We start from the raw sequence: 24,890 nt of genomic DNA, 5'->3' as shown, positions 1-24,890 counted from the left end.
AACAGTGGGCGGACCAAGGACCCCCAAGTGCGAAAAGTTAGACGGTACGTTATTATTTTTAGGACCGATAAATATTTGTCGATTTAACTGCGCCACGTCGCCCTAGGTGCCGATTTATCCGTCGAACGGATTTGCATACGCGGCCCCCTTTCACGGGGGACGCGGCTACGACGGGATCGATCGACGATGGAATTGATTTAGCGAGCCGCCCTCGATGCAGCTATAAATCATCGAATCCAACGTGCCTCTTCCCAGCCTCGTTCGTTATCATCGAGTCCCTCTGTTTACCGATTCCTGGTACATCGAATCGATCGCGCGGACCTTGGAACGATCCAAAGGATCGTTCGCGTTCGATCAGCTCGCGAATCGTTCGAACGGGATTTCGTCCGAAAGGAAATTCCCGGGGAAATATCGTTTCTCGCTCGGCCTGGTTTTCCACCGCGAAGAATCGTTTCGCAACCCACGCGCCGCCCTTTATTTATCGCGACAGAAGCAGAGTTATTCCGACCGGATTATTCACTTCGATAAACTTCGCGTTTAGCAATGTAGGCAGATTTTCCTGATAAATGGTACGAGCGTAGCGAGTCTCGGACCCGATAACGACCGAAGAGAAAGCCCGACTAATCTATTGAATTATCTACCCGAAAGATTTAATCTTCTCGACTCGGTTTCCTCAACAAATTACATCTCTATCGATTGTATATCGCATTCGTGAGAGGGATAACTGTTTCTCCTAGGCGACAATGAACACATCCACCGTTCAGGTGTTGCGGATCGTTGTTGCGTGTACCGTAAGACAGGTGAAAGGGACACACGCTCGGCGAAATTGCTTTCGAGATAACGATACTATCGACCGTTGCCATGAATTATAAGCGTACGCGACGTGTACGCGCACCGAAACGAGCATGTACGGTGTTTATCGGGCACCGTTCGACAACGTGAAAATTGCTTCTTATCGGCGAGCACGTCGATCCACGTAGCACGTGTCGATTTTACGCCCGGGGGAAGCCCGGGACGAATATCGAAGCCGGGATAAGGTTCGCTGAACCGATAAGGTATATCGGTCGGAATGCACGCCTCGTCTCGCTCGAGCGCGCCACACTTTTGGCGACACTGGAATCCCGACAGGAATTCCACTTTCGTGTTTGGGTTTAGAGCACAATGCGTATCCGTGGAACACCGGGAATGCAAAGAGATAACGCACCCGTATCCGCGCGAGCCGAAAAAAATACAAATTTCCCACTCGACGCTTCCTGGGAGGCATATATTCTCTGTTTACCCTCCGAACGCGCGTTCAATGTTTCGCAGTCGAATGGAAAATACTCGTCGGATAATGCGTAAGCGAAATTTCGTTTTATCCGCGTTCGTTCGATAAACGTCCGCGACACTGTCGTTCGAACGTTTTTCCCTGCCCGATGCGCGAACCTCGACGGCGCGACGGTATCGTTTTCGTGCTGTGAAAAGAAAAAGAAAGAAAACAGAAAAAAAGGATACAAATTGATCTTCGTGGGATGCCAATTCCCGGTCGGACGGTCTGGACCGTGTTTAGAATCGCTGCAATCTTTGAATTTAATAAACAATATAATTGGTTGCTTAATCCATCAATCGGCCGGTGACCCAATTCTATCCCTAGCACGTTCAACTTGTACTTACGTGCTACGTACGCGCTGCGTTTCTCTGCGATTTGCAGTCAGCTGACGACGATGTGCCGGCGATCGATTCTCGAAAGCGCACCGTGTCGATTCACCGGAAATGTTTCTCGATCGGCGACTCGGGGAATCGTCACTCGAACGAAAGGTGAAGAAAAATTTCTCCGAGAAACTATTCCACGGAATAAAACGTCGCGTATAATATCGTTCGAAATAACGTAACACGTGTTCGTTACGCAGACGCGAAAGACGAGCTACGCTCGAAAACAAAGTCCCTGGTAGAATGGAAACGTTATCCGACGGATAATTAAATCCGATCGAAAGTTTCGAACGAAAACAAGCTGCCTGTACGCGGTATCGTTCCGAAACCGGTCTGGACCTACGGAATACGACTCTAGGGACGCGTTGACTCCGCCGAGATCAATTTAATAGAAACGATTTCGATCGAATCGAGTGCAACCGTATTATATCAGCAACCGCGCAATCCGCAAAGATACGAACGTACGTCGTGTCTCCGATGAAATGCCGCGTCTATCGCGATAAGCTTCAACATCGATCGAACGGTACGATCGATCTTGCGAACAACCGCGACGAGCGAAAACGCTTCGAAGATCCACACGTCCGTTCGAACAAAAGACGACCAACAAGAACCGTCCAATCGCTTTCGACTTGTATTCCATTGGCAATTACTCGGACGGACCGGTACTGGCGTGGATACAGGTTCGTTGGGTACAATTCGTATCGTAGAGACGCATTGAGAATCGTTCTAAAGCGTTCGAAATCCACGAAGCCGGGTCGTCGCGCTCGCGGAACGAGGAGCGATTCGCGAATCGGCTTTGGAACGACTCTTCTGTCCTCCGCGCGAATCTTCGATTCGCCTCCTGCGTGGTCGGTGTGTCGCGGGTGGCCGTTCCTAAACGAGAGTGGGGGAAAGTTCCGTGGCGATGAAAAAGGTGCAACGAAACGGTTAATTAGGAGTCCTCGAGGGGCCCCGGGGTGAGGCTACGTGGCAGGACGTAAGCATCCCGCGATCGGTATTCCGCACGCTTCACGCGGGGACCACTTAATGTCGGTGCATTCGGCCCTAAATCTCTGCCCCGCCGGCCAAGAACGCATGGGGTCAATTGGTGGGTCCTTAAATCGCGAAATCTCGGTACGATGACAAATCGCCGTTATATATGCTCCCGTTCCTCGGGGACCGAGTGCCGATCCACGTGAAAGCTGCGAGCGCCGGAGAGCACGCGGTGCGTGCATCCTGGCTTCATGCTGGCCAAACGCGTAAATCAAAATTTACGCTGTCCCCATCGACGTGCGTTTCCTTTTCTCTCCTTTTATTTCTCTCTCTCTCTCTCTCTCTTACCCCCTTGGTTCTCGTTACTTGTTTTTCGCTTTTATGGGTGCTGCGCCGGCCAAAGACGGTCAAAGACTCGTGGAACGACGCGCTCGGCAAGTTTTATCGATTTAATCGGGGACTTTGCCGAACACGCGGACTCTGCTGCCGCGAAACTACGTCGGGGAGACGTAGTAGCCGTCGAGGGATCCTACCTTCGACGGACGTTCGGTTATCCGTGTTGGAACGAATGCAACGACGATTCTAAGAGCGCCAGACGTCGATAGCGAATGCTCGATGTCAGTTTTAAGGAGTGTCGTCAACCATTTGGCTATTTTTCTTTTGAATTTTTCCTATTCAGTTCCAAATCGAGATTCGCAAAGACCACACGACATTGTCGTCCTTCAAGGCATATCACTGTATACTTGTTCGTTCGGACTTTGTATTCTCATATGTACAAAAACTATACTGGATACGCGAGATCCCTGCATATTGTAACAAACCACGTATTATAATCTGAACTTTACAACAGCAATGCGAAACGTTCTATCGTCGATTTCCTCGTTGATCGATATCTCTATCTACCACGGTCGTTGCAAGTCTCATCGATCCTCGGATTTGAAGAGTCTACTTTCGTTTTGGTACATCGTAGACGCTCCTGTCGCGGCAACTGTTGGAACGAATGCAACAACGATCCTAAGAGTGCCAGACGTCGATAGCGAATGCTCGATGTCAGTTTTAAGCACTGTCTCCATATTGGCGCGAAAAGGTCGTCAACGGTTTGCCTATTTTTCTTTCGAATTTTTCATATTCAGTTCGAAATCGAGATTCGCGAAGACCACACGACACTTGTCGTTCAAGGCATATCACTGTATACTTGTTCGTACGGACTTTGTATTCTGATATATACAAAAACTATACTGGATACGCGAGATCCCTGTATATTGTAATAAACTACACATTGTAATCTGAACTTTACAACAATCCGCACACGTGACACGGTGTCGTCCGATCTCGAGCGATTCCGTCGCGTTCCTTTCGGTTCAAATTTGGCGCGAAACGCGACGCGGGACCAAACGAGATCCGTTTCACGGAGTCGAGGATTCGTTCGACCCGCGAGGAATCGTTTCGAATTCGACCGCGCAGGGAAAGGAGCTTCTAATCGAAGAACCGACATCCTCGTCACGTATCCCTGTTGTTCACCGATTTGTAACTCGTTTCAGGAGCATCGTAAAGTTGACTCGTCCGATTACCAAAGTATACTCTCGCGCGAACGCGAGAACAAGGAAAAGCTAGCGGGAAAAAAAATTCCATATTGCCCGAGAGAGTATCAACCGAGAGAACTCGTTCCCATCGATCCGCTCGCAAACTCGTACGCGCGCAGAATGTTTTCAATCTCGGTAACTCGATAATTATTTGTCTCGATCTCGTGCTAAAATTAGTATTCGATTATCTTTCGACGGAACGAAATATTTATTACGCAAGCGGGTACTTGGTAACTTGTTGCGAGATTAATGCAAAACCGATCGGGACGCATCGTTGATAAACGTTAAATTCAATTTATCGATCGAGGTTTTACGCGTTTTCGTCTTCCGCATCGAATTTCACGGCACGATAAAGGCGAAATATGTAAATTTTGGAAAAACGACCATCGCGGCGCACGATGATTTAGAAGAACGGTGCAACGGTCGTTTCGGTGTTCACCGGTAGTTAATTAAAACGCGTAGTTGTAAGCATTGCGCGGTTCGCGAGAAGTGCGCGGGAAATCGAGTCGCGGAGAACGCGGTGGACGGAACGAATCGAACGAACAAATTTAATTAAAATTGCGCCCATCGATCGATTTTAAAGTTCGCGTCAATTTTACTCGCGAGTGGTTCGGCTCTTTCGCGAGACTCGTGATTAAGTATCGAAGGTAGCTTGTTTAAAACTTCGCGACATCAATTTTAACTTCCACGGACGTGCGTAAATTATACGCAAAGACTACTCGTAAATTATAAGTTTTGTTTATATTCCGACGCGGTAATCTCTGAGACGATGGTAACGAATGGCAACCAGTACCGCGAGCGTATCCGCCGGAGAGAGAACCTTTCGTACCGTTTAGGGAGGAATTATTTCGCTCCAAGTGAACGAAAATAGAAACCGATATCGACCACGTCTATCGATCTCCCGTCCAACTGGTTCGCGAATTTCATCGTTGGTTCGAGATCCAAAACGTTCGCTCGGCGTGGCAAAAATTTCAAACAAAACCGCCCCATGTCCGGAACCGTTACTCCTCGATGAAAAAAAAAGTAACCGTAAACAACCTATCGAGAAACGAAGAACGCTCGAATTTGGTCGTCTTCCCTTTAATAAACTCACTGCCATAAATACGCGCGAGACCTTGACGACTCGCGATCTATGCTCGAACACCGTGGAACGCGAAACACGGAAATCGAATTAACGTCGAACCTCACCGAAGGTGGGTCTGGAAAGGGGTCGAACCTCACCGCGCATAATTATCGAAAAAAAAATGGAAAAAGAATCCACCGTCAAGCTCCGTGGCGAATTTGTACAATTGGAATGAAATTTTCTTTCGTTCCGCAATTTACCGAGACGTCGATTGTAGAGAATTTTGTTCGTGATTGCGTTAAGATCGGGGAACGGAGTCGTCGTTTCGAGCGCGTCCCAGCCGACCGAGGGTTAACTCGATTCGGTGAGTCGGTTGTATCTCGGCGTACGAAAATAAGACTCGCCGCAACGAATTTAACAGCTCCGCGGGAACGCGTAACACTGTACACCTCTGCCCACTCATCATCAACCGGTACGCGCACGACTCCGCCATAATTCAGTATTCCGTGGGATTAGGCGAGTGCTTATTCGCGTTTCGTTTCGTCGTCGGGAGTGGTGCTCGACTAACCGAGTTTTAAAGCGCGCGGTCGCGCGGTCCCTCGCGCGTCGTTACCATCCGGTCTCATCAATTATCGTTTCAAAGACACGAGCACGCGGAATACCGTCTCGTTTAATCGCACGATCCTGCCCGTTCGTAATTCACGTTTAATACGGTGGCCGAAGCTTTTTGGATAAATCCCTGTCCACGGGCGTGCCCCGTCGATTGTACGAGCGGAGCAACCGCGAATTTTATCGCGTTCGAATAAAGTGACTCGAAACGACACCGGTAGATACGATCTCGTCGATACCACGCAACGATCTACAATTTTAATTAAACGAACGATATTTCAGAAGGCAACAATTCAATTAGGTATCGGAACGTTGCGTGTTTACGGATAACGCCGATGCAGATAATCCCACGGATAATTGATACTACTCGGTTCTGGACGGGGGCCTCGTCGCGACGAGCTTTTCTCGCAGGCGAATAGTTACACGGAGTTAGGTATCGTTACGCGGGTAACAGAATGCACGGCTCGCGGAGATAGCTGCATTAGGAGCTACGGAAAAATACACGGTGGATACGGTCGCGATAAGATCGGCAGACGTTGCACAGGTGGAGCTATTCCGCGGGACAAAAATCGCGGAACGGGGAAACCTTGGAATCTGGGAAATTACGAGTAATTCCGAGTACGCCGAAAAATGGCAACGATTCTGTTGCAAACGTTTCGGCGAACGTCCCACGCGTTCGCGCGTTTGATTCATCCTCGCCCGATTTATTCGCATTACCGGCTCGGGATCGAGCGGCCAAGAATAGTGTCGTTTGTCGAAACGGTGTTCGCCTTTTATTTGTTCTCGGCTCGCGCGAGAACCGACGTTACCCGCCTCTCTCGATCCCTTTCTTTTCCGTGTCGGAGCGTTGATCAATGTAACGCGAAACGAGCGATAAATTCCATTTCTTTTCGCCGTTTTTTCTCACTTCGCTCGGGACACTTTTATAATCGGCGCTCGTACTCGGCTACGAGAAACGATTAAGAAATCCCGCATTAAATAATCGATCACCGCTCGCTGAGATATTCACCGGTACGTCAAAAATTTGAAACAGCTCGTTCGAGATAAGTACACGATAAAAATATCGCTACCCGTTTCGTCGGTCCTTGAAACGAAAATCGAGCCTGCTGAATTATTCATGCGATCTCTTAATTGTTTCGCAGCAGTGCGTATTCGTAAATTGTTTCGAGAACGTTTATTCCTCGCGCGAAGAAAACGTAAAAACCGAGCGAACAACGCGTTTCAACTTTTTCTTCATTTTCAAGCGGAGTTCGTTGTTCGTCGAGTTGGAACGAAACAACGGTGAGATATTCGTCGAAATTCGTATTTCGGCGCGTACCGTTCGGGTTCCAAAGTAACCTTCCGCGCGGAATAATCGAACCCCGAAAAACGGAAGGTTCGCGTTTCGCGCGTTCGATCGGAGCGGTATCTCGCCAGCGATCGAAAAGTAATTTTCTGGAATTGAACGCCGTTTACATTTAAATGGAAGCAAGCGCTACCGCTCGCCGAACACCGCGTACGCCGTAGGTAATTTGAAATACGATCCCACCACCGGAGGCTATTGGATATTGTAAACGGATAAAAGCCTCCATCGAGACCAAGTGCGCGCGAGCCTAATCGTCGCATGCGGTGCCGCGAGTGTAATTTAGGCGCGTCAACGGCACTTATCGCGGAACAGAAATCATCGGGGAATCGTTTTCGCGCCAACGAATACCGCTCGCCTCTCGAGCAGTCCGGACGGGGAAAAAGAAACTTTCGAAAAAACCACGCGCGCGCTGTTTGAGCGTTGAACGGGATTTATTTCGAGCCGGTCCTCGTGCACGTTATCCGTTTCTTAATTTATTACGACGCGAGGAGGACTCCTGCGGGAAAGAGCGAAACTTTGGCTCGCGGGTCGATTTCCGCTCGATTTTCTCGCGCGATCCACGATGGGAATCGGGCGAAATTTCGAGCGAGAACGCAACGAGAACGCCGCGCGAATCGATCGTTAGGCCGAGACCGTCGACGAAATTTGTGCGTATCCCTAGGGCAATATGGGTCGCGACCTCGCGATCCCTCCGGAATAGTTCCGTCTTCGCCTAATCGCGGCGTTTCTCTCCGGCCGATAGCGACGTATTGGGGCCATTGAATCCCCTCGAAGCTTCCGTTATCACCGGGCCCTCGCCGACTGATTTATCGCCCGGTCACTGGCTTCCCTTCTTTTTTTCTTTTCTTTTTTTCCTCTTTTCTTTTTCACTCCCCTCCGTTTCTCCTCTTTCGTCTTTTTAATGGTACTCGGACGATCGCGTACCGTCGCGGCAGAAAAATCGCCGCGAGCCTCCTCCTTCCGGACCGACCGGAAAATAATTTATTCCGTGATCGAATCGATCGCGAGTCAGATGTACGTACAGGTTGATCGTGATTTATGATTACGAAAGTCCGCGCAGACCGGCTTTACCGGGTTATGATCGGAAGAACGAGTTGTCCCTTTCAGTCGCCGGGGACTTTTTCGAAGCCGGAATGCGACTATTTTAAGCGGCCGATGAAGAGACGAAGACGACGAAAGAGGAACGCCGTGGAAAGTGACAACGAAACGCGCGAACCGAGGGGGGAACGCCGCGACGAACGCGAGATAAAAATCGAACCGATTAATATCCACGCCGCGAGAACGCGAAATTTCTTATATCGTATCTCGCCGCGGGGATCTACCGATCGAAACATCGCGAAAATTTCTACCACGGGGGAACGTCGTCGCGCTTCGCGCTCAATCGGTGATAACGCGCGCGCGGACAAAAATCCGGGATTACGCGTATCGGGCACCCGGATCGTATAAATTAACAACCGTGTCGGGATAGGCACGCACGAGTCCGAGTTCGAGTCCGAGTCCTCGCGATTGGCGTTTCCGTCGACGAACCGACTCGATCGCGATACCGTTCGCGATTCCTTCCTAAGAAGATCCGGGGGCCCGTGGCGCGACCAACCACCGACACACCTACCCCGAGATTCCGCCAAACGAATTTCTCGATAATTAATCTTCCGGGATCTCGTGCATCCCGATCGCGCTTTAACGTTCAGCGACTCGCGCCACTTTTTTCACCGAACGCGCCGTCTCGATTAAACTTTACCGCGTGGTTCGACGTACGGGCACCGCGATCCTTGCCTCTCCCGAAACTACTTTACGCTCGTATTGCGCAACGTACGCGAGGAAATTCCAAGTACGGACGAAATTACACCGTCCTCGAGGCACGTACGCGCGTTTCTCGGGATGTCTCTCCGATGGAGTCTCTTTTATGCTCGTACTTTGCCTACGACCAGCGTTTTACACTTTTGGTATATTCGTGTTGCGTTTTACAAGTGTAAAACATTTTTATCCGTGGTACGTTTTGGAAAATAATCTGTAACACGTGTATCAGCAACGTTCCCTCGAGAAAGATATTAGAATTAGAAATGTGATTTTTTTTTTTTGTTAAGGTCACGGACGAAAGCTCGAAGAGTGTTCGGAATAATCGTGTCTTTGAAAGTATTGTTTCGGAGATGCGCGAATAGCTAAGGAAAATTCGGATTTCGAGGTACGTTCGTCGAATGTATTACTCGCAACCGAACAAATGGAAACCACTGCGCTATCGTGCTGCACAAATTACACGTTTCGTAAACATTCTACGGGTTTGTACGTCCGCGATATTATATTAGTAGTATTCCATTTATCCTCTGTGCACGAGATCCAGCGTTCAACGGTTTATTTATGAATGCCTTTGCCGAAACCAGATTTTCTGCTTCCAGAAAGTGACTGTCACTTATACGGGGTGTGAGTAAAGTACAATACGTGTACGTGGAACGGTGTACACACGGCCGTGAAACGGACGTAAAACGATTCCTCGTACGAAATGAATTCCACCGGGTCGCGCGAACAAAAATTTCACGAGATGGACGATTTCGACGAGGCGTCGTTTATACGTTCGTTAACGCACGAATCATTGCAATCGTCTTCGAACGCAGGTACCCATCGCAACGTGGTCGGTGCAACGATCGAAATGAAAAAATTCGAATCCGGTTTTCGTGTTCCACGTATCCGATTTATTTTTACACGAAGAATCACCCTCTTCCCGATCCTCGATCCAGACTCACCCCGTATATCGTACGCGTATGCATGCCAACAGCTTACCTAATACCACGGTTCTGTTTCGCGCGTACTCGAATAAGCGCGCGTTAACGCGTTCGTTGTTTCGTTCCGTGTAATATTTAACGCGCGAGATTCGATCGTTCGAACAGCAAACGATAAACAACAAACGCGCTTACGTGAATCGGTATCGCGAGCAGCCGAAAAGAACCTCTCGAGATCGCGAGACCGTCGATCGAGAGGATCGAACGATCTCTTTCGAAGATCCGAATCGCTGAATCCGTTTTTCCGTAACGAGTGCATTTTTCCGTTCGGTGCACGCGTTTCGTAAAAAATTCCTTTTCCAGCTACCCGGTTCGTCGATGAAAATATTCACCGAGTTATTCTCGAGCCCGGCGACACTCCGCTTCTCGATCGGGCGCAAAGCGGAAAGAGCGACGCGTGATCGAACGACGCGCGCCGAGGAAAAATATAAGCCTGGCGTACGAATCGTAAACTGCAGCTCGCAGCGCGGAATAGATACTACCTACGTAGTAGATCGTTGGAAATGGAACGGAAACGGGGCGCTCAGCGGAGAGCAATAAACGGTTCGACTATTGCGGTTGTTATTTTTTCACTGGTGCGTTCGCGGCGCGGATCGCCCGATGACTTTCCATTTTTTCCGTTCCCGTCCAAATTGCTTAATCGTCGCCGAGTTTACCGGCGTCACCGGTATACTAGTTTCGCGAGACAATTTTCTTTGCTCGCGATTAAATCGAGACTCTAAACTCGGACAACTCTCTGATGAACGTCATAATTAAGCGAACATCCATGAATATTTATGAACGGCGTACTCTCGCCTCTCGAAACGACTTATTTTTCAACGCAGCTATTCATTAACGGGACACGCTCGATAGAATTTCCACGAAAAGGAAGAACGAAGAAAGAAACTGCCGATTTAATCGGTTGTTGGCGATCATCGGGAGGAGGGACGGATACGCTGTGCAGTGGACTCGATGCTTGTTCGCAGACCGGACAATTTTCAATGTTTCGATAACGTTCGAGCGTAAGAAACTTTTACCTCGATTCGCGTCAGAACTCTGCAAACCGTTGTACAAAAGAATCCACGGATCGATCACTTCGGAACGAACATCGATCTATCGTTTCAACGACGCCTAGCGTATTTGTTCCCGAGTGCTCCTACCTGATACTTGTGCGAGTTTCTCGTAACGGATCGAAATGGTACAGCGGATGACATAATTCCGCGTAATCGTAGTCGAGATACGTTATCGAAGTTCAAATTTGTTCGTTCCTAACGAAAACGTCGATCCACGGACTTTTATATTATCTTTTATATTATCGATACTTTCGACGAGTATTGTTCTTTCGGGTTTGGCGAGTCCCGCGAGTCGTGAATCGTTTGTACGGATACGCTCTCTGTACCGCTCGAAATAAATGGGGTTATTGGACTGTGCGAAAGAACGAAGCCAGCTTCAAAAATAAAATAAAGAGCTTTTAAAGTATCGCGCAACGAACAAGTGGACCTTTCGATCATTTTCAACGAAGCGCGTCAATTGTTGCGAGAATTTTCCAATTTCTCAACAAAGTAAAATTACCTGCGCGTGTTTCGGTAAAAATTCTTCGAATTCGATTTTCCTTTCCCGCGAAAATCTTGCGTGCCGGATACAGCGATAAATATCGTCGCGGATTCGATACGAGGAGGTTCGTCAGGTTTTCGGCAAATCTACTCGAAAAGAAACATTGAAACGTTCTCGAACTCGTAGTCGAGCTACGATTCGTACGATGGTACGAGTGTTTCCAGCCATTGAGCAATTATCGTTGGTCCTTGTAAAATTTTCGACCTTTCCCCGTCTATAAATAAATGGTCGAAAATTGTCATCGAAGAGAACCTACGACAAGGTCGAACGAGTACTTTGGAATACCTAATTGCGTGGATCGCTGGATTTCTCGTTCCGTTTTATTAGAGATTCGTTCGGTAAATGTTGTTCTCGATTACGAAATCGTCGACTTTTCAACGATCGTCGAACGATACTCGGAAAACGGTTTCAGCGTCGCGGCGAATTTTTCGATAACGTTGCCGCAAATTCGACGAATCTCGCGATTACGATATTATTCGATCCCCTACCGAGAAAAGGAACAGGTACGTTCTCGCGCGAGTAAATGAAAATATAAAGCGTTAAAAACAACACCGGAAGAGAGTCGAAAATAGACCAGTTAGTCACAGAGTCGGGCAGCGTGCGACGCCTATTGGCAAGCCAGAAGTATTTTGGCAAGATATACACAAATCGCAATTAAACCGTTCAAAGACAATGTTACCTTACCGAACGACGATCCAGCGATGGATAAATAAAAGGTTCGTTCGATAAAGGAAAGAGACGGGGGTCCCCGTTCGTCGAAAACGCGAGGTCGATTCGTCGAAAATTGTCTCGATCGCGCGTTTAATTACGTAACGGGGTCGTTTCGCAGGGTAAAACGGGCGGACCGCGAATAATTAATGCCCGAGTCGGTTTACGAGACACCGGTGTAAGAGTATTGTGCAAAGGTGCACGATCGTCGCACGAATTCCGTTATTCTCGCCTTCTTACGTAAACCGCCAACGAGAGGAAATTGAAGTGCACAGCTTTCGTCTGGTCGTTAGGAGAGCCGAACGAGTGTCTCGCGAAAGGGTACCGCCACAATTATCGGAATAAGGTCGACAATTATAATACGTAAAAACAGCGTACCCTAGTCCCCGCGACTAATAAGCCCCGTTCCCGACCGCTTCGACTCTGTCGTTGAAATCTTTTTTTTTTTTTTTTTTATTTTCATTTTTTTCACTCCTTTTCCTCGAAGAATATTTTTACGTTTCGTCGATCGTCGTTACCGATCGGTCTCTCTTTCGGTTCCCGTGCAGTCGCGACCGTTTGGACATACGCGTTATCGTACCTCTGTATATGCGTCGATTAACCTAGGTCGGGTTAATAATAGCGTATAGCTGTACCTCGCCTTTGCACCGTGAATGTATATTTACCTCCACTGGTACGAACCGTATTTTCATCGATCCTACGTGCCGCCGCGCGACAAAAACGTAGCATTGTTGTCGATCGTAAATGTTACGCGCGCTTCGAGACGTTGGAAACGCAAAGATGTTCGGCCGCGACGAGAAAGGTGTCGGTTTTTGCCGTTAAATCGAGCGCGCGTTTCGAAATAGCGAAACTTTCCGTTCGAAGCGACGACGAGCCGGGTTTGCGTTCCAAGGATTCTAAAATTCGGATCCAAGGTTTCGACGCGGCTCCGATATTTCCCGATTTATTCTCGAAAATCGTTCACGGTCACGGGAATAACTCCGATCGAGAGAACCGTAAGTATTTTTACGCGTCTACGCGTCGAGACAGTGACACGGTGGCAGCTCGGTCTTTCGTCCCAGCTACGAAAAAGAAACTTCGATCGGTGAATTTAGACCCACTACCCTAAGACTATCGAAGTTTCAAATGTTAGTGTGGACTAGTTAAGAAGAGGCACATCCACCAGGCAGCGCATATTCTTGGATCAGCTCTCTCGGCCCAGTCACAGACCTGATCGCATTCTCTCGTTAATTTCGCCGATTCGATTACGACCGCGCGACCGAACCTTCCTCCTAGCTGCAATTTCTCCTCGATTCGAATATTGCGACGCAATTTTCGCGCACTGTCTCGAAGCTATCGATTCGCAAATATTCGTACACGGTGCACGATTTTACTTTCGATCCGCTGTACTCGAGCAAACGCGATCTCGTCGAACGGAGCAAATAATTCGACGAGCGCGCATCGAACGAGAAAGGTAGCGAAGAAAGTTGTTACGCGCTGGTCCCACGCGGCCTTCTTTTCAAGGGTAATTGGGAAAAAGGAATCGAAAGGGCCGTAAAAAATCATTGACTCGATCGCCGTGGAACGATAACCGAGCCGATCTCTGGCTCCGCGATCTTTGCTCTCTTTTCGTCGTTATTCCTCCGTTTCGTCGCGATACCGAATTGGCGCGAAATTGGTTTAAAAATCCCTCGAAAACCTCGAAGCTGTTAGTCCAATCGCGAGATACGCTCGAAATCTTCGAGAAGCTTCGGAATTTACGGTCCCGCGTTGTTTCACCTACCCTTCGTAACCGATGCGTTTCAATGCCGCGCAGTTTATCTTAATGCAGCTCGATAAAGTCCGCGATCAATTTCCTCGGTAAAAGTCCCGAGAGAGCTCTCGTTCACCTTGTCGCGGCTGTTGCGCGCGCAGACTTCCAAATTCGCTAACGCGCTTATCTTCGGCGCCTCGCGTTCGAACGAACGACGCACCGACGATGCACGGAATGTCGAAATTCCACGCTTCGATTCGTCCCGAGAGCGCAATCGGGAGCGAAGGAACGTCGAACCGACGAAAGGAAGTTTCGAAATAAGGTCAACGTCACCGATAAAGCCGGGACGACGTACAAGGATTTTCGTGCGATCGAACTCGAACGTCCGGAGACCGACGAACCGATGGCGCTCGATCTCGTTCATCGAATCTCGGAAATTTTGCACGGTACGAGGTTCGTACGTACCTTTCGAAACGAATCGTAGAATCGATACGAACGTAAATCCCGAGAATGGGTATTCGTTTCTCAGAATTCTTCGGAAAGGAACGCACGAGAGACGGAACGAGTTACCGTTTATTGTTTCGTTCGATTCGCGGGCAACACTCGCGTCGAAGAATGTAAAATTACGTCGAGTTCGATCGCGATATTCCGGCGGTCAACGACCGTGTGATTTTGCACCGGAAGGGTACGTTTTCGAGGAACGACGAGGCGTCGAACGCGCACCGAACTGGGCCACGAGAAATTTAACAGCGATAAGTCACGATTTTAAGTGCAGTGTCGCGTTCGATGTATACGTCCCGCCACCGTTCCAGAATAGAAGAAAACGTGTAAACGTTGCTAGTTTGTCCGTTCGCGACGCGACGTTTTCACGAACGCTCGTCCGATGGGAAAAGAAGGATGCGACGCGCGCTGCGAAAGTAAACACCGGTCGCGTCTCGACCTCGAACGGCGACGAAACCGAGTTCCCGGCAAGGGCAGGGGAAAGAGAGAAAGACGAGAAAGACGAGAAAGACGAGAAAGACGAGAAAGGTTCGCGTAAATCGTCGAAAGGAAAGGTCGTCTCGCGAAGGAGGAACGAGAACCGGGCGTCGATCTCGAGCCGCCTCGTGCGCTCGCTCGCTCGGTCGCGCGCTCGCGAAAGTTTGCCCGGTTCGGTGCGAGTTTTTCCGCGCTCGCGCTGGTAAAACGATGTTGGGTACTCACTGTAATCCGACGTGTCGTCGTTGGATCCGTTCACCGTGCCGTCCGGCAGGATCTGTAGATGGCGGTTCTTGATGTACATCTGTATTTTCCTGGAAGCGCCGGTGATGTGGGACAAATTGGCCGATCGTTCCGCCCTGACGCCGGCGTCACCCGTTAAATCGACCGGCGCGGCACTCACTGCACTGATAACCGTGCCAATCGCCAAGACACTCAATCCGGTGGTACCCGGTCTCGCACTGGAGTCGAACACACCCGATTTACGCAGCCCGCACTGGCCGAACGCGACGAGGAACAGGAGAAAGGCCAACTGAAAGTACGACGAACGGCTGTTTGGGCACTCGCGTCTCTTCTTCCTCGTTCCCCGGGAACACCTCGAGGACTCGTCGCGGCGAGGAAACTCGGTCTGGCGATCGGTCGGCACGACCTTGGCGACGCGCGACTCGCGTCTCCGGGAATTCGTCGCGTCCACTTCCTTCCACGTTTCATCGGCCAAGGACGTAACCGCGTTCGCCGGTACGAGCTTCTCGTAGGTACGGTCTACTGCCGAGTGACTAGAGAACAACGACTTCCCTGTTCGTACGGTATCCGCGGCGTGAACTTGGGGCCAATTCTCCGCGGAGAAGTCGCGTTTCGAGCAGCAGGCCCGTTCTTCGGCTACGCGAGGATCGTGACCCGGTTCGTTTCCGGGTGTCCTCGATCGTTCGAACGCTCGAAATCTCCGTATCCTCTTCAACGGCGCGCGCGCCGCGACCTCGACGGTCTCGCGTAGCCGGGACTCGGGTCGTTCTTGCCGAGTGCGACGATCATCGTCGTCGTCGTCGTCGTCGTCGTCGTCGTCGTCGTCGTCGTCGTTGTCGTCGTTATCGTCGTTATCGTCGTTATCGTCGTCGTTGTTGTCGTCTTCGATGCGGTCGTTGACCGTTGACCCGGAAACTTCGTTCTCGTATCGACGAATCCTCCGATGAAATCCTCTCGATCGTCGGGATCGTCCGGAAGGTCCGTAGCAACGCGACTCGTAGGTACGGTGTACCGGTCGCGAGACGGTGGTACCGATAGGTCGGTCGTAGTCGTTGTCGTTGCCGGACGACGACGAACGAGACTCGGTGGCGGTGGCTAGGATCGGTATCGGGCAGTCGGCACGGTAATCACAGTGCAGCACCCTTGGCCCGCCCGTGTCGATCTCAGCGGGCATGACGGTCTCATCCACGCTCCTCGCCGAGCCCTCCTTCCTCTTATCCGCGCGGCGCTGCTTCCTCCGCGGTTTTATCCCGCGCGCGACGTTCCTCCGGTCCTCGTCCGGGAGGAGAGTCGTCCTGGTCGGTCGTCGAGGTTGATCAGAACGGGCGCGCGCGATTCCTCGCGTCCTCGCGCAGACAGTCACAGGAGCGTAAACTCGATTCCACGATGGACGAGCGATGGCTCATCCTCGGCCACGGGCTCGCCTGGTCGGTTCTCGCCGTACACTGGGGATGCAGCAGCCGGTCCGCGTTTTCGGTACTCTCGCATTATTGTTGGTGACCGGCTCGTACCGCGGTTGACGACGGCTCCAGTCAGAACGGCTTGTTCGCGAAGATAGGAAACCACGGAATTGGTTTACGCGGTGGCATCGAGGCGACGTGCGATGGATCCTGAACGCGAACGAGCGACCGGATCGTCCCTGGCTTCCCGTGCCCGATATCGCCGAGGGTACTCGTTACACTGCGAATGATCCTGGGTGAAGATCGGCTCGGAGGAGACGATCAGCGAAACGCCTTCGACGATGGAATTAGCGACAAAGGAGGCGAAAGGATCGTCGCTCGCTCGCCTTTAATCGGTCTTGTCGAAGCACGCAGGTTGATGCTACCGATTACCTTCGTCGAGCTCGCTCTGTCCCTCTCTCTCTCTCTCTCGCTCTTTCGCGCGCGCACACACACGCACACGCACGCTCTCTTTCTCTCTCTCTCGTTCTCTCTCTCGTTCTCTCTCTCGGACCCTCTATCAATCGCAAGAACTTCTACCGACACGTTACTCGTACCGCCTTAACGGGTTTCTCTCACTCTTTCTTTCTCCCTCTCTGGTCGAGCACCGCCACCACCTCCTCCTTCTCTTTATTCCTGTCTCTGTCCGTGTATCACTGTTTCTCTTTCGCCGAGACTGTGCCCTTTCTCCCCACCCACCCACCCACCCACCCTCCCCCCCGTTGCCCGGCCGTGAGAGCGCGTATCCTTCCGGAGTCGCGGAGGGTCGTGTAATCGGCGCGTGGAGTTGTTTCGCGAAATATATTCGCGGGGAATCACTGCCACCACTTCTTCTCTCACCCACTGATCGTCGGCGCGTTGGTGTGCGTTCGCGAAACCGCTGGCTCCGGCCACCGGGCGGTTCGCGAGAACCCGGCCAGTGCGTGTTCCGACACTGTTCCGTCACCGCGCGAAAACACCTGGCGAGGTCGTACGATGCTCCCTCCGTGCTGATAAACAAGCAGCGCGAGACGGACGGAGAGGCGAACGGGAGAACTCGACGAAACGGGCGTTACGCGCGACACTCGATCGATCGATGGATCGATCGACGGATCGGCGGTTGCGGCGGTTGCGGCGGTTGCGGCGGTTGCGGCGGCGGTTGCGGCGACAGAGGCGACGACGGCAGCGGCGGATGGGTCGACGTTACGGATCGACGTATGGATCGACGATCGGTCGGTCGGTGGGGGTCGGGTCGGGGACGTATGCCGTCAACGATCTTTAAATCCAACGCGTCGAGGTGCGTTCGACGGTCCCGACGACGACGTGCGCGCCGTACGGTTTTCGCCAACGGTCACCGGGCTCCGTTCTCTCGCGTCGTTCCCGTTTCCACGAAACGTGCGATCCAGTGTCGCGATCGTGCCGTCCGTCGTTGTTGTTACGAGGTCGGGGGTAATCCGGCCACTCCGGGGTTATCTGGTAGGTCGGATGGTGCCGGTGCGGCGTCCGAGAAACTACTGAACGAGTGCCGCGGTTCTCTTCTCCGGCTCGGTTCGGGCACGCTCCTCGGTTCGCTCTCGTAGAGAGACCGAACAGCAGACCGACACACCAGCACACGGGCCGGCAGCAGCCGAGAGTGAAACCAATACCAACGCGCGTGGATCGACTCGACTCGCTACTCACACGGGCCCGCAGCATCCATCCCATCCCGTCGTAGTTGTAGTAGTAGCCGTCGTCCCGTTTCGTCCCGTTTCGTCTCGTCTCGTCCCGTTCCGCTTCATACCATGTCGTCCCGGTTCCGTCCCATCCCAGAGCGACGCAGCACGCGACAGATCTGGATGCTCGCTCGCTCTCGTCCACTACCGCGCCACCACGACCACCACGCGCCTCTTCTTCTCCCTCTCTTCTTTCGCGCTACTCCCCCTCCCTCCTTTCCACCTTCGCTTATCTCCCTTTCTCCTTCCCTTTCCTCTCTCTCTTCTTTCGCGCTCTCTCCCTATTTCTCTTTCTCTGCCACCGCCTGTCTACCTATGCTGCTTCGCGCAGCGCCACGCCACGCCACGCCACGCCACTCGACGCCACTCGACGCCAACGACGCGCCACACCGCGCCACACCACGCTACACCACGGCTACACCGGTACACTCCACTCCACGCCACGCCACGCCACGCTACGCCACGCCACGATCGCGCCACGCCGCGGTTACCTTTCTATCTTTCCCCGGATCGCTCCGTTTCTCTCCTACCTCGTTCTTTTCCTCGTTACACCTCGTCCGGTCTCGCCTTTCTTCTCTTCCTGTCGGTCTTTCCTCCTCTCGGTTCGCGCGGCTACCCGGTACGCTTCGCGTTCCCGTTCTCTCGCGTACCGATCCGATTTCTTTTCGCGTTTTAATAACTCGACACCCGTAGCCGGTGTCTCTTCTGGTTTTACCCTTTCTCGCGATCCCGTGTTTTCTCCTCGTCGTCCGATACCCCGGCGCCGTTCGTAAAAGCTCGGCGCGAGAAAGACGAAAACCGGTGAAAGAGGAAGCTCGTTAACGAGGCCGCGAAGGACGCGCGCAAACACCTGCGAACCGACCGAGACGAATCCCTCGGAAATCGACTCTCGCGAGTTCCTTCGTTCGCGTCTTCCCTCGTATCTTTGTCCTCTTGCTCGCTCGCTCCTCGTCCTCGCTGTCCGGCTTCTTCGATCTCTCCTGCGTCGCTTCGCCTCGCCTCGCCTCGCCTCGCCTCGCTCCGTATACTTTGTATCTTATCCGAACCTCCTCTCCCTTTCTCGCGTTTTCTTCCGTCGTCCGGGTCGTCTCCCTGCTCCTCTCGTTTCTTTCTTCCTCCCCGGGCCCCTGTTCTTCCTGTTCGAGCCGTTCGCCTCTGTTTCGCTAACGGGACGTCTGGCCGCGTCCGTTTCACGCCAACGTGCAACGCGAATGCACGAGACCACGATCAGCCGCAACGCGCACGAGTTCTCGTTTTCTTCGGCTCCTTCGTTTCCTTTTCATTCTTCCTTAGACGCGAGCGAAAGCTCTATCGAGGTCAGCCGAGCGTACCTGTAAACAGTAACAAGGTCGTCCCTTAAATCTCCGAGTAAACGTTTCCGCCGGTGGTTCTTTCCGCGCTGTTGCACGCCGAGGGGGGAAATTTTTAGAATCGGACGAAAACACAATGCCGTCTCGTCTTCGGGGTATTTTCTTTTGTGCGCTTGATTCGCAACCACCCGGAAACTTTGCGACGAAAGCGGTACAATTTTCCGCGAAACGATATTCGAGTATTTTCCTTTGCGAGGAAACCGCGAACGGAACGTTCCGCGCACCTTTTTCGATCGTACCGCGGGCACGAAAAATCGAACAATGGCCGCTGCTTTCTTTCTCGAGGGGAACAAAATTATCGAGAAGCGTAATAAAGCGACCACGGGAACGGTGTCGATCGCGAAGAATATAGAGCGTTTACGGTCGATTTGTACTACGAACGAGTGGTCGGTCGTTGTTTGTAGAGCACACTCGTTGTTCGATGGGGTAGCATTTTTACGAAATGTTCGACTCGCGTAATAACATTGGCGCGTGTGAACCATCGGACGGTTCTCGGGACGATGAAAAAAATGAAAAGAAGGTGGAAGCTCGTTAACTCGGGATGAATCGGTTTCGCCCAGCGTCAGGTAACACGTTATTCGTGCGTGCAGACGTATTTCCGACATAACTGGCGCGACTTGTTGCATCACACAGATAGCAACATTGTTATCATTTCTGCTTATAGATGTTTACGGAAAACATACGTAGATAACGTATTTTGACACGGTGTGGCCACATCCGTTCCAAGCTCGGTAGACGTCGAACGAACCACGCATACGCGCGTAAGCGATGATTCTCGATTCCGCGCCGGCGCTTTGGCGAGTAAACGCGTATCGCGGAACGAAAAGTTTCGTACGGGTGCGAATTATTAAAGTATCGTTGAAATCCATTCGTTGTCCTCGTCGTAATTTACGATAGCAAAGTACGCGAAAAGGGTACCGCGGTGAACGTATCGATATATATCGCTGTATCGTGTGCATATTTATCATTGCACCGTAAGCGTATTTAGACACTGTCGCTTTATCGCTTCCGACGTAAGTAATAAACGGGTTTCGGTTATACAATGAATGCTACCAATGTGTCACAATTTTTCGCTGTCGTAATGTCGCAGTTATCCCCCACTGCTTCCTGAAACCGCCGACACGATAACATTGATTCTTAATATTCTAAATCATCGAACTGAAAGAGAAATTGCGATACGGAGTGTCTACGAAAACCGTGCGCGAGGATCGATCGTTACGCGCGACAAGGATACCAGTTGAACGGAATTTTCAAACGTATTCATGGAAAATTACAATTTTTTATACGCGTCGTTGTATCATCGTGAAAGTGTCGTTGATGCATCGGTGACTTTTTCCCGATTAAATCGACTCCAAACACGGCCTCCTTCGGATTGATTTTCGTTACGCGTGTTTTTCAAAAATATTTCAAAAAACGTGTAATTAAAAACGGTCCAAATCGTGCAGTATTTGGGGTCACTTTCGTAAAAGTGTCGTCGTTGCAGCGGTGACGTTTCCCCGATTAAATCGACTCCAAACAAGGCCTCCTTCGTTTTGATTTTCGTTACGCGTGCTTTTCAAAAATATTTCGAAAAACGTGTAAATTAAAAACGGTCCAAATCGTGCAGTATTTCGACTCGTTTTCATGAAAGTGTCGTCGATGCATCGGTGACCTTTTCACGATTAAATCGACTCCAAACAAGGCCTCCTTCGTTTTGATTTTCGTTACGCGTGCTTTTCAAAAATATTTCGAAAAACGTGCAAATTAAAAACGGTCCAAACCGTGGGGTGTTTGGGCTCGTTTTCGTCGGGAGAACCTCACCGACTCATTGGACGCACTCTCGCGACGATGTATCGAAGATTGTAGAAATTTCAATTTTTCGTTAGCGAACCGCTCGTGCGTCCCGCGCGCGTGTCTTATCTCGGTTGCGAGACGCCGAATGGTATTTAGTAATCCACCGCGAAGAGGCCCTCGTTCCGTCTCGCTCGCTCTCGGCAAATCTCGTCCACAGTTCTCGCCTCGATGGCACGTGTAACGCTTCAAGCCGAAAATCCGAAATAGAACGGAAACCCTACTTCCCCGGTTGTACGAAATCGAGCAGGTACGAAGCAATTCCACATAACCGAGGACCGTTCCGTTTACGTTTCTTTTCGTCGGTTCGTCGTATTTGGCGCGCAAAGAGGCAACGTTATTTACACCGATGTTGTATTCGTAACGAAAACTGAACGTTCCAAGAACGTTGATACCGTTCAAAGTCTCCGTGCGTCGAAACAAAAAGAAGACGAGCTTGTAAAACGGAGAAAAATGATAATGGCCACGAACGACGACTTTCGAGACACCGTGTATATACAGGTATAAGTTTCCATTGGTGTTCGACTGTGTAATCAGCTTACGAGTAAATATAATGGTAATCACGAGTCGTTTATTTACAGCATTTTCAATCCTTTTAAAACGCTATAAATAAATGGCTCGTAATAACCATTATATTCGATGGTTACTATTATTTTTACAATACGAGCGCATCTCTTAATTATTATTATGGACAAGTAAGCACACCCCGTCGCATTAAGTACGAGCAATTTTTATTTTTGTTGTCAATCTTGTATCGTTGAACACTAATGAAATAATATTCTGTACTAATTATATAAAGCTACACTATTACTGCTCGGAGAAACGGTTGTGTGCACTGATCATCGAGACAGTATTTCCAATTCTCCTCTACCCGATTCGTACACGTGCGCGTATGTACGATACATTGTTACGTTGCGCGATATTGTCTAGAGGCGTCTCGGTACGCTAAACGGCTTCGATAATACCAAACGCGTTTGATTGTTTCGATGCATCGCGTCGATCCACAATGCCCTCCCGGTTGGTCAATATTATTGCCAATAATCGATATTGCGCAATCGTATCGAGCGTGTGTAAGCACCTTTGCGGCCCGAGTCACGGTCGGGAATGTTTGAAAAATATTTACACAATGTGTACAAGCGTAGGGTAATTCGGAGAAAGCTGCAAAGACGCAACGCGTCGTCACGGTGAAAGTGATCGAAATAACTTTCGCAGCTATTTATCGAAATATTGCGTTACGGTAATCGTACACCCGTGTTACGAAAATATTTCATTTCGTGACGTTACGTACGATGTACTCTCGATGTTATCGCGCAATACCGGGCTTCGATAATCTCGAACGTTTCGTTTCGATATCTAACAGCTTCTGTACGCTTCTGTGCACAAAACGTCGGATTCGGTACACTTCGATCGAAGTAACGCGAGTGCCTTCTATTATTATAAAATCTGTACCTTTAACTGCGATAAAGTCTGAACGCAATTTTCGCGAAGGAATCCGAAGAAGAACACACGGAGAAGAACTTTGCACTGCAGCTCGTGCGGTTTTCGAAGCGTTATTCGCGATGCACGAGGTCAAGCGTTATCGCGGTGTAACAGAGCACCGTGTCTATTCGCTGAAGTAGGTTGTTTTTCGCATAATTTTATGCGCGATTGTTGCAATCCCGTACAGTGCGCGGCTCGTTTTAGCTCACCGTCTGCCGTATTGCGATAAAACGATCGACGAAACTTGGACCACGAGCACCGTTTCCCGACGACAAATCTCGACTCATAAACGGTTTCGCGGGCACGTAAAATCGGCTATTTCTCGCTCAAAGTCTCCACGCGTTGAATCCATCCGTTGTATCGTCCCTGAACGCGGGACAAGTACGTTGAAAATATTTGAAAAACACGAGAGAGAAACTAGAGAAAAAGAGCATCCACCGATCGCGCGTTTTTAAACTCCGTTAACAGCGGGCTCTTTCGTCGAGAACTATCTCGTTCGGTAGAACGTTCTACAAGCGGTTTCCACGACGTGTACGAAGATAAAGGGCAGATACCCTTAACCGTGGATCGCGCCGCGACATTCCCGAATTCCCGATACCTAGGCATTCGACTTTTACGAGGCGCGTCAAATTTCTACCGTTGTCGAACATCTCGTAGGAGTCGGCCGCTCGGAGATAGCCCGGATAAGTAGTTCCAGTTTCGGGACTTTTTCGTCCGTGGAAAATAGTGGAAATATTTTTCCACGAGGAGTGGAATCGTCGTCGGCAAACGCGTTCGCTCGGTCGCTCGGTCGCGCGTGCGTTAACACCGGTGAGGATCGCGGCGATCGGCCGCGGGCCGGGACACTTAAAGCGCACTTAACCGTACGTCTCGTAAATACGGAAGGATACGAGCTGGCTCGCGACAGCTTGGAAAAATGACGAAATGGAGCGCCGCGTACTGATGGATCGAGGGCCGAGATACGCGCCCGTCGAAGATTAGAAGGGCGCCACGAGGATTTACAGTCGTCCACCGTCGCCTTTGGCTGTTATTGTTCGTCGCGATACCGAGAGAATTATTGTCCGATCGTCGAACCGCTCGCGCTTTTGCACGCTTATTAGAGCCCTGGATCCTCGGGTCGTCCTAGCTCCGGGACCGAGTACCGTCGTTCCTTACATTGTGTCGCGAAGTTATCCTCGACGATTCTCGGAATCGTTGCCCTCGAAGCCTCGACGCTTATCTCCGACGCGCGATGAAGGGTGTCAAGGGTCACGAACGAATCACCGGAGCGGAAAAGTGCCAAGTTTTCCACCTGTCCTTTCAGAGTCGCGAAAATGTTTTTCGATCGTCCCGTGAGGATTCGAACGATGAAAATAATACCGAACGAGAGGTTTTCGAACGAATGTTTCCTCACGGACGATAAAAGACGAATTTGTTATTTTGTGGACGAAAGAAGAATTTTCTCGTGTACGGGTAGTTTTTCGATCGACTGGGAGGTTAGAGACAAGCGCGCTCGAATTTCTGTATCCGTCCCTTTCGTTGTGTCACCGTCCGGGCCGGAGTCAGTGACACAGTGAAGGAGAAGACCGCACACCGAGATCGAATGCGAGGAATCGCGACAGCGAGCGAGAAACAGGAATCCGTGCGAGCGGTTTCAAGAAATTGCGAGAGTAGCTACGCGACAACTTCAAGGACATAAACCGTAACAACTTCAGGGGTTACACCAGGTTGAAGGCGTAAAATATTCATGAAGGGACTCGCGCTTCTCTTCGCGACACTCGTCAACATAATATTGTGCGATTGATTAAAATAT

At 50.6% G+C, this 24,890-nt stretch overlaps 2 protein-coding genes across 3 annotated transcripts in view; both read right to left on the bottom strand.

Moving 5' to 3' along the window:
* Nucleotides 1–17,373, bottom strand: part of LOC143155043 (uncharacterized) — a 184,253-nt gene extending 166,880 nt beyond the window's left edge. Inside the window, exon 1 of the mRNA XM_076327273.1 lies at nt 15,272–17,373. Within this exon, the coding sequence (XP_076183388.1) occupies nt 15,272–16,463 (1,192 nt within the window). The 5' untranslated portion in view covers nt 16,464–17,373. The remainder of the gene's footprint in view (nt 1–15,271) is intronic.
* A 98-nt stretch (nt 17,374–17,471) lies between these two features.
* The window catches only part of LOC143143125 (uncharacterized), an 88,060-nt gene continuing 80,641 nt past the window's right edge, over nt 17,472–24,890 (bottom strand). Inside the window, exons 1-2 of one of the 2 annotated variants that reach the window (XM_076304050.1) lie at nt 23,069–23,103; nt 17,472–19,750 (exon numbers count right to left, since the gene is read on the bottom strand). In XM_076304050.1, the coding sequence (XP_076160165.1) occupies nt 17,986–18,411 (426 nt within the window). In that variant the 5' untranslated portion in view covers nt 18,412–19,750; nt 23,069–23,103 and the 3' untranslated portion in view covers nt 17,472–17,985. Of the gene's footprint in view, nt 19,751–23,068; nt 23,104–24,890 lie in introns of those variants that run through there. The other variant, XM_076304049.1, reaches the window with a different exon arrangement.

This window comes from Ptiloglossa arizonensis, chromosome 2 (assembly GCF_051014685.1).
Source record: "Ptiloglossa arizonensis isolate GNS036 chromosome 2, iyPtiAriz1_principal, whole genome shotgun sequence".
Lineage (NCBI taxonomy): Eukaryota > Metazoa > Arthropoda > Insecta > Hymenoptera > Colletidae > Ptiloglossa > Ptiloglossa arizonensis.
This window is presented reverse-complemented; position numbering and strand designations above follow the sequence as displayed.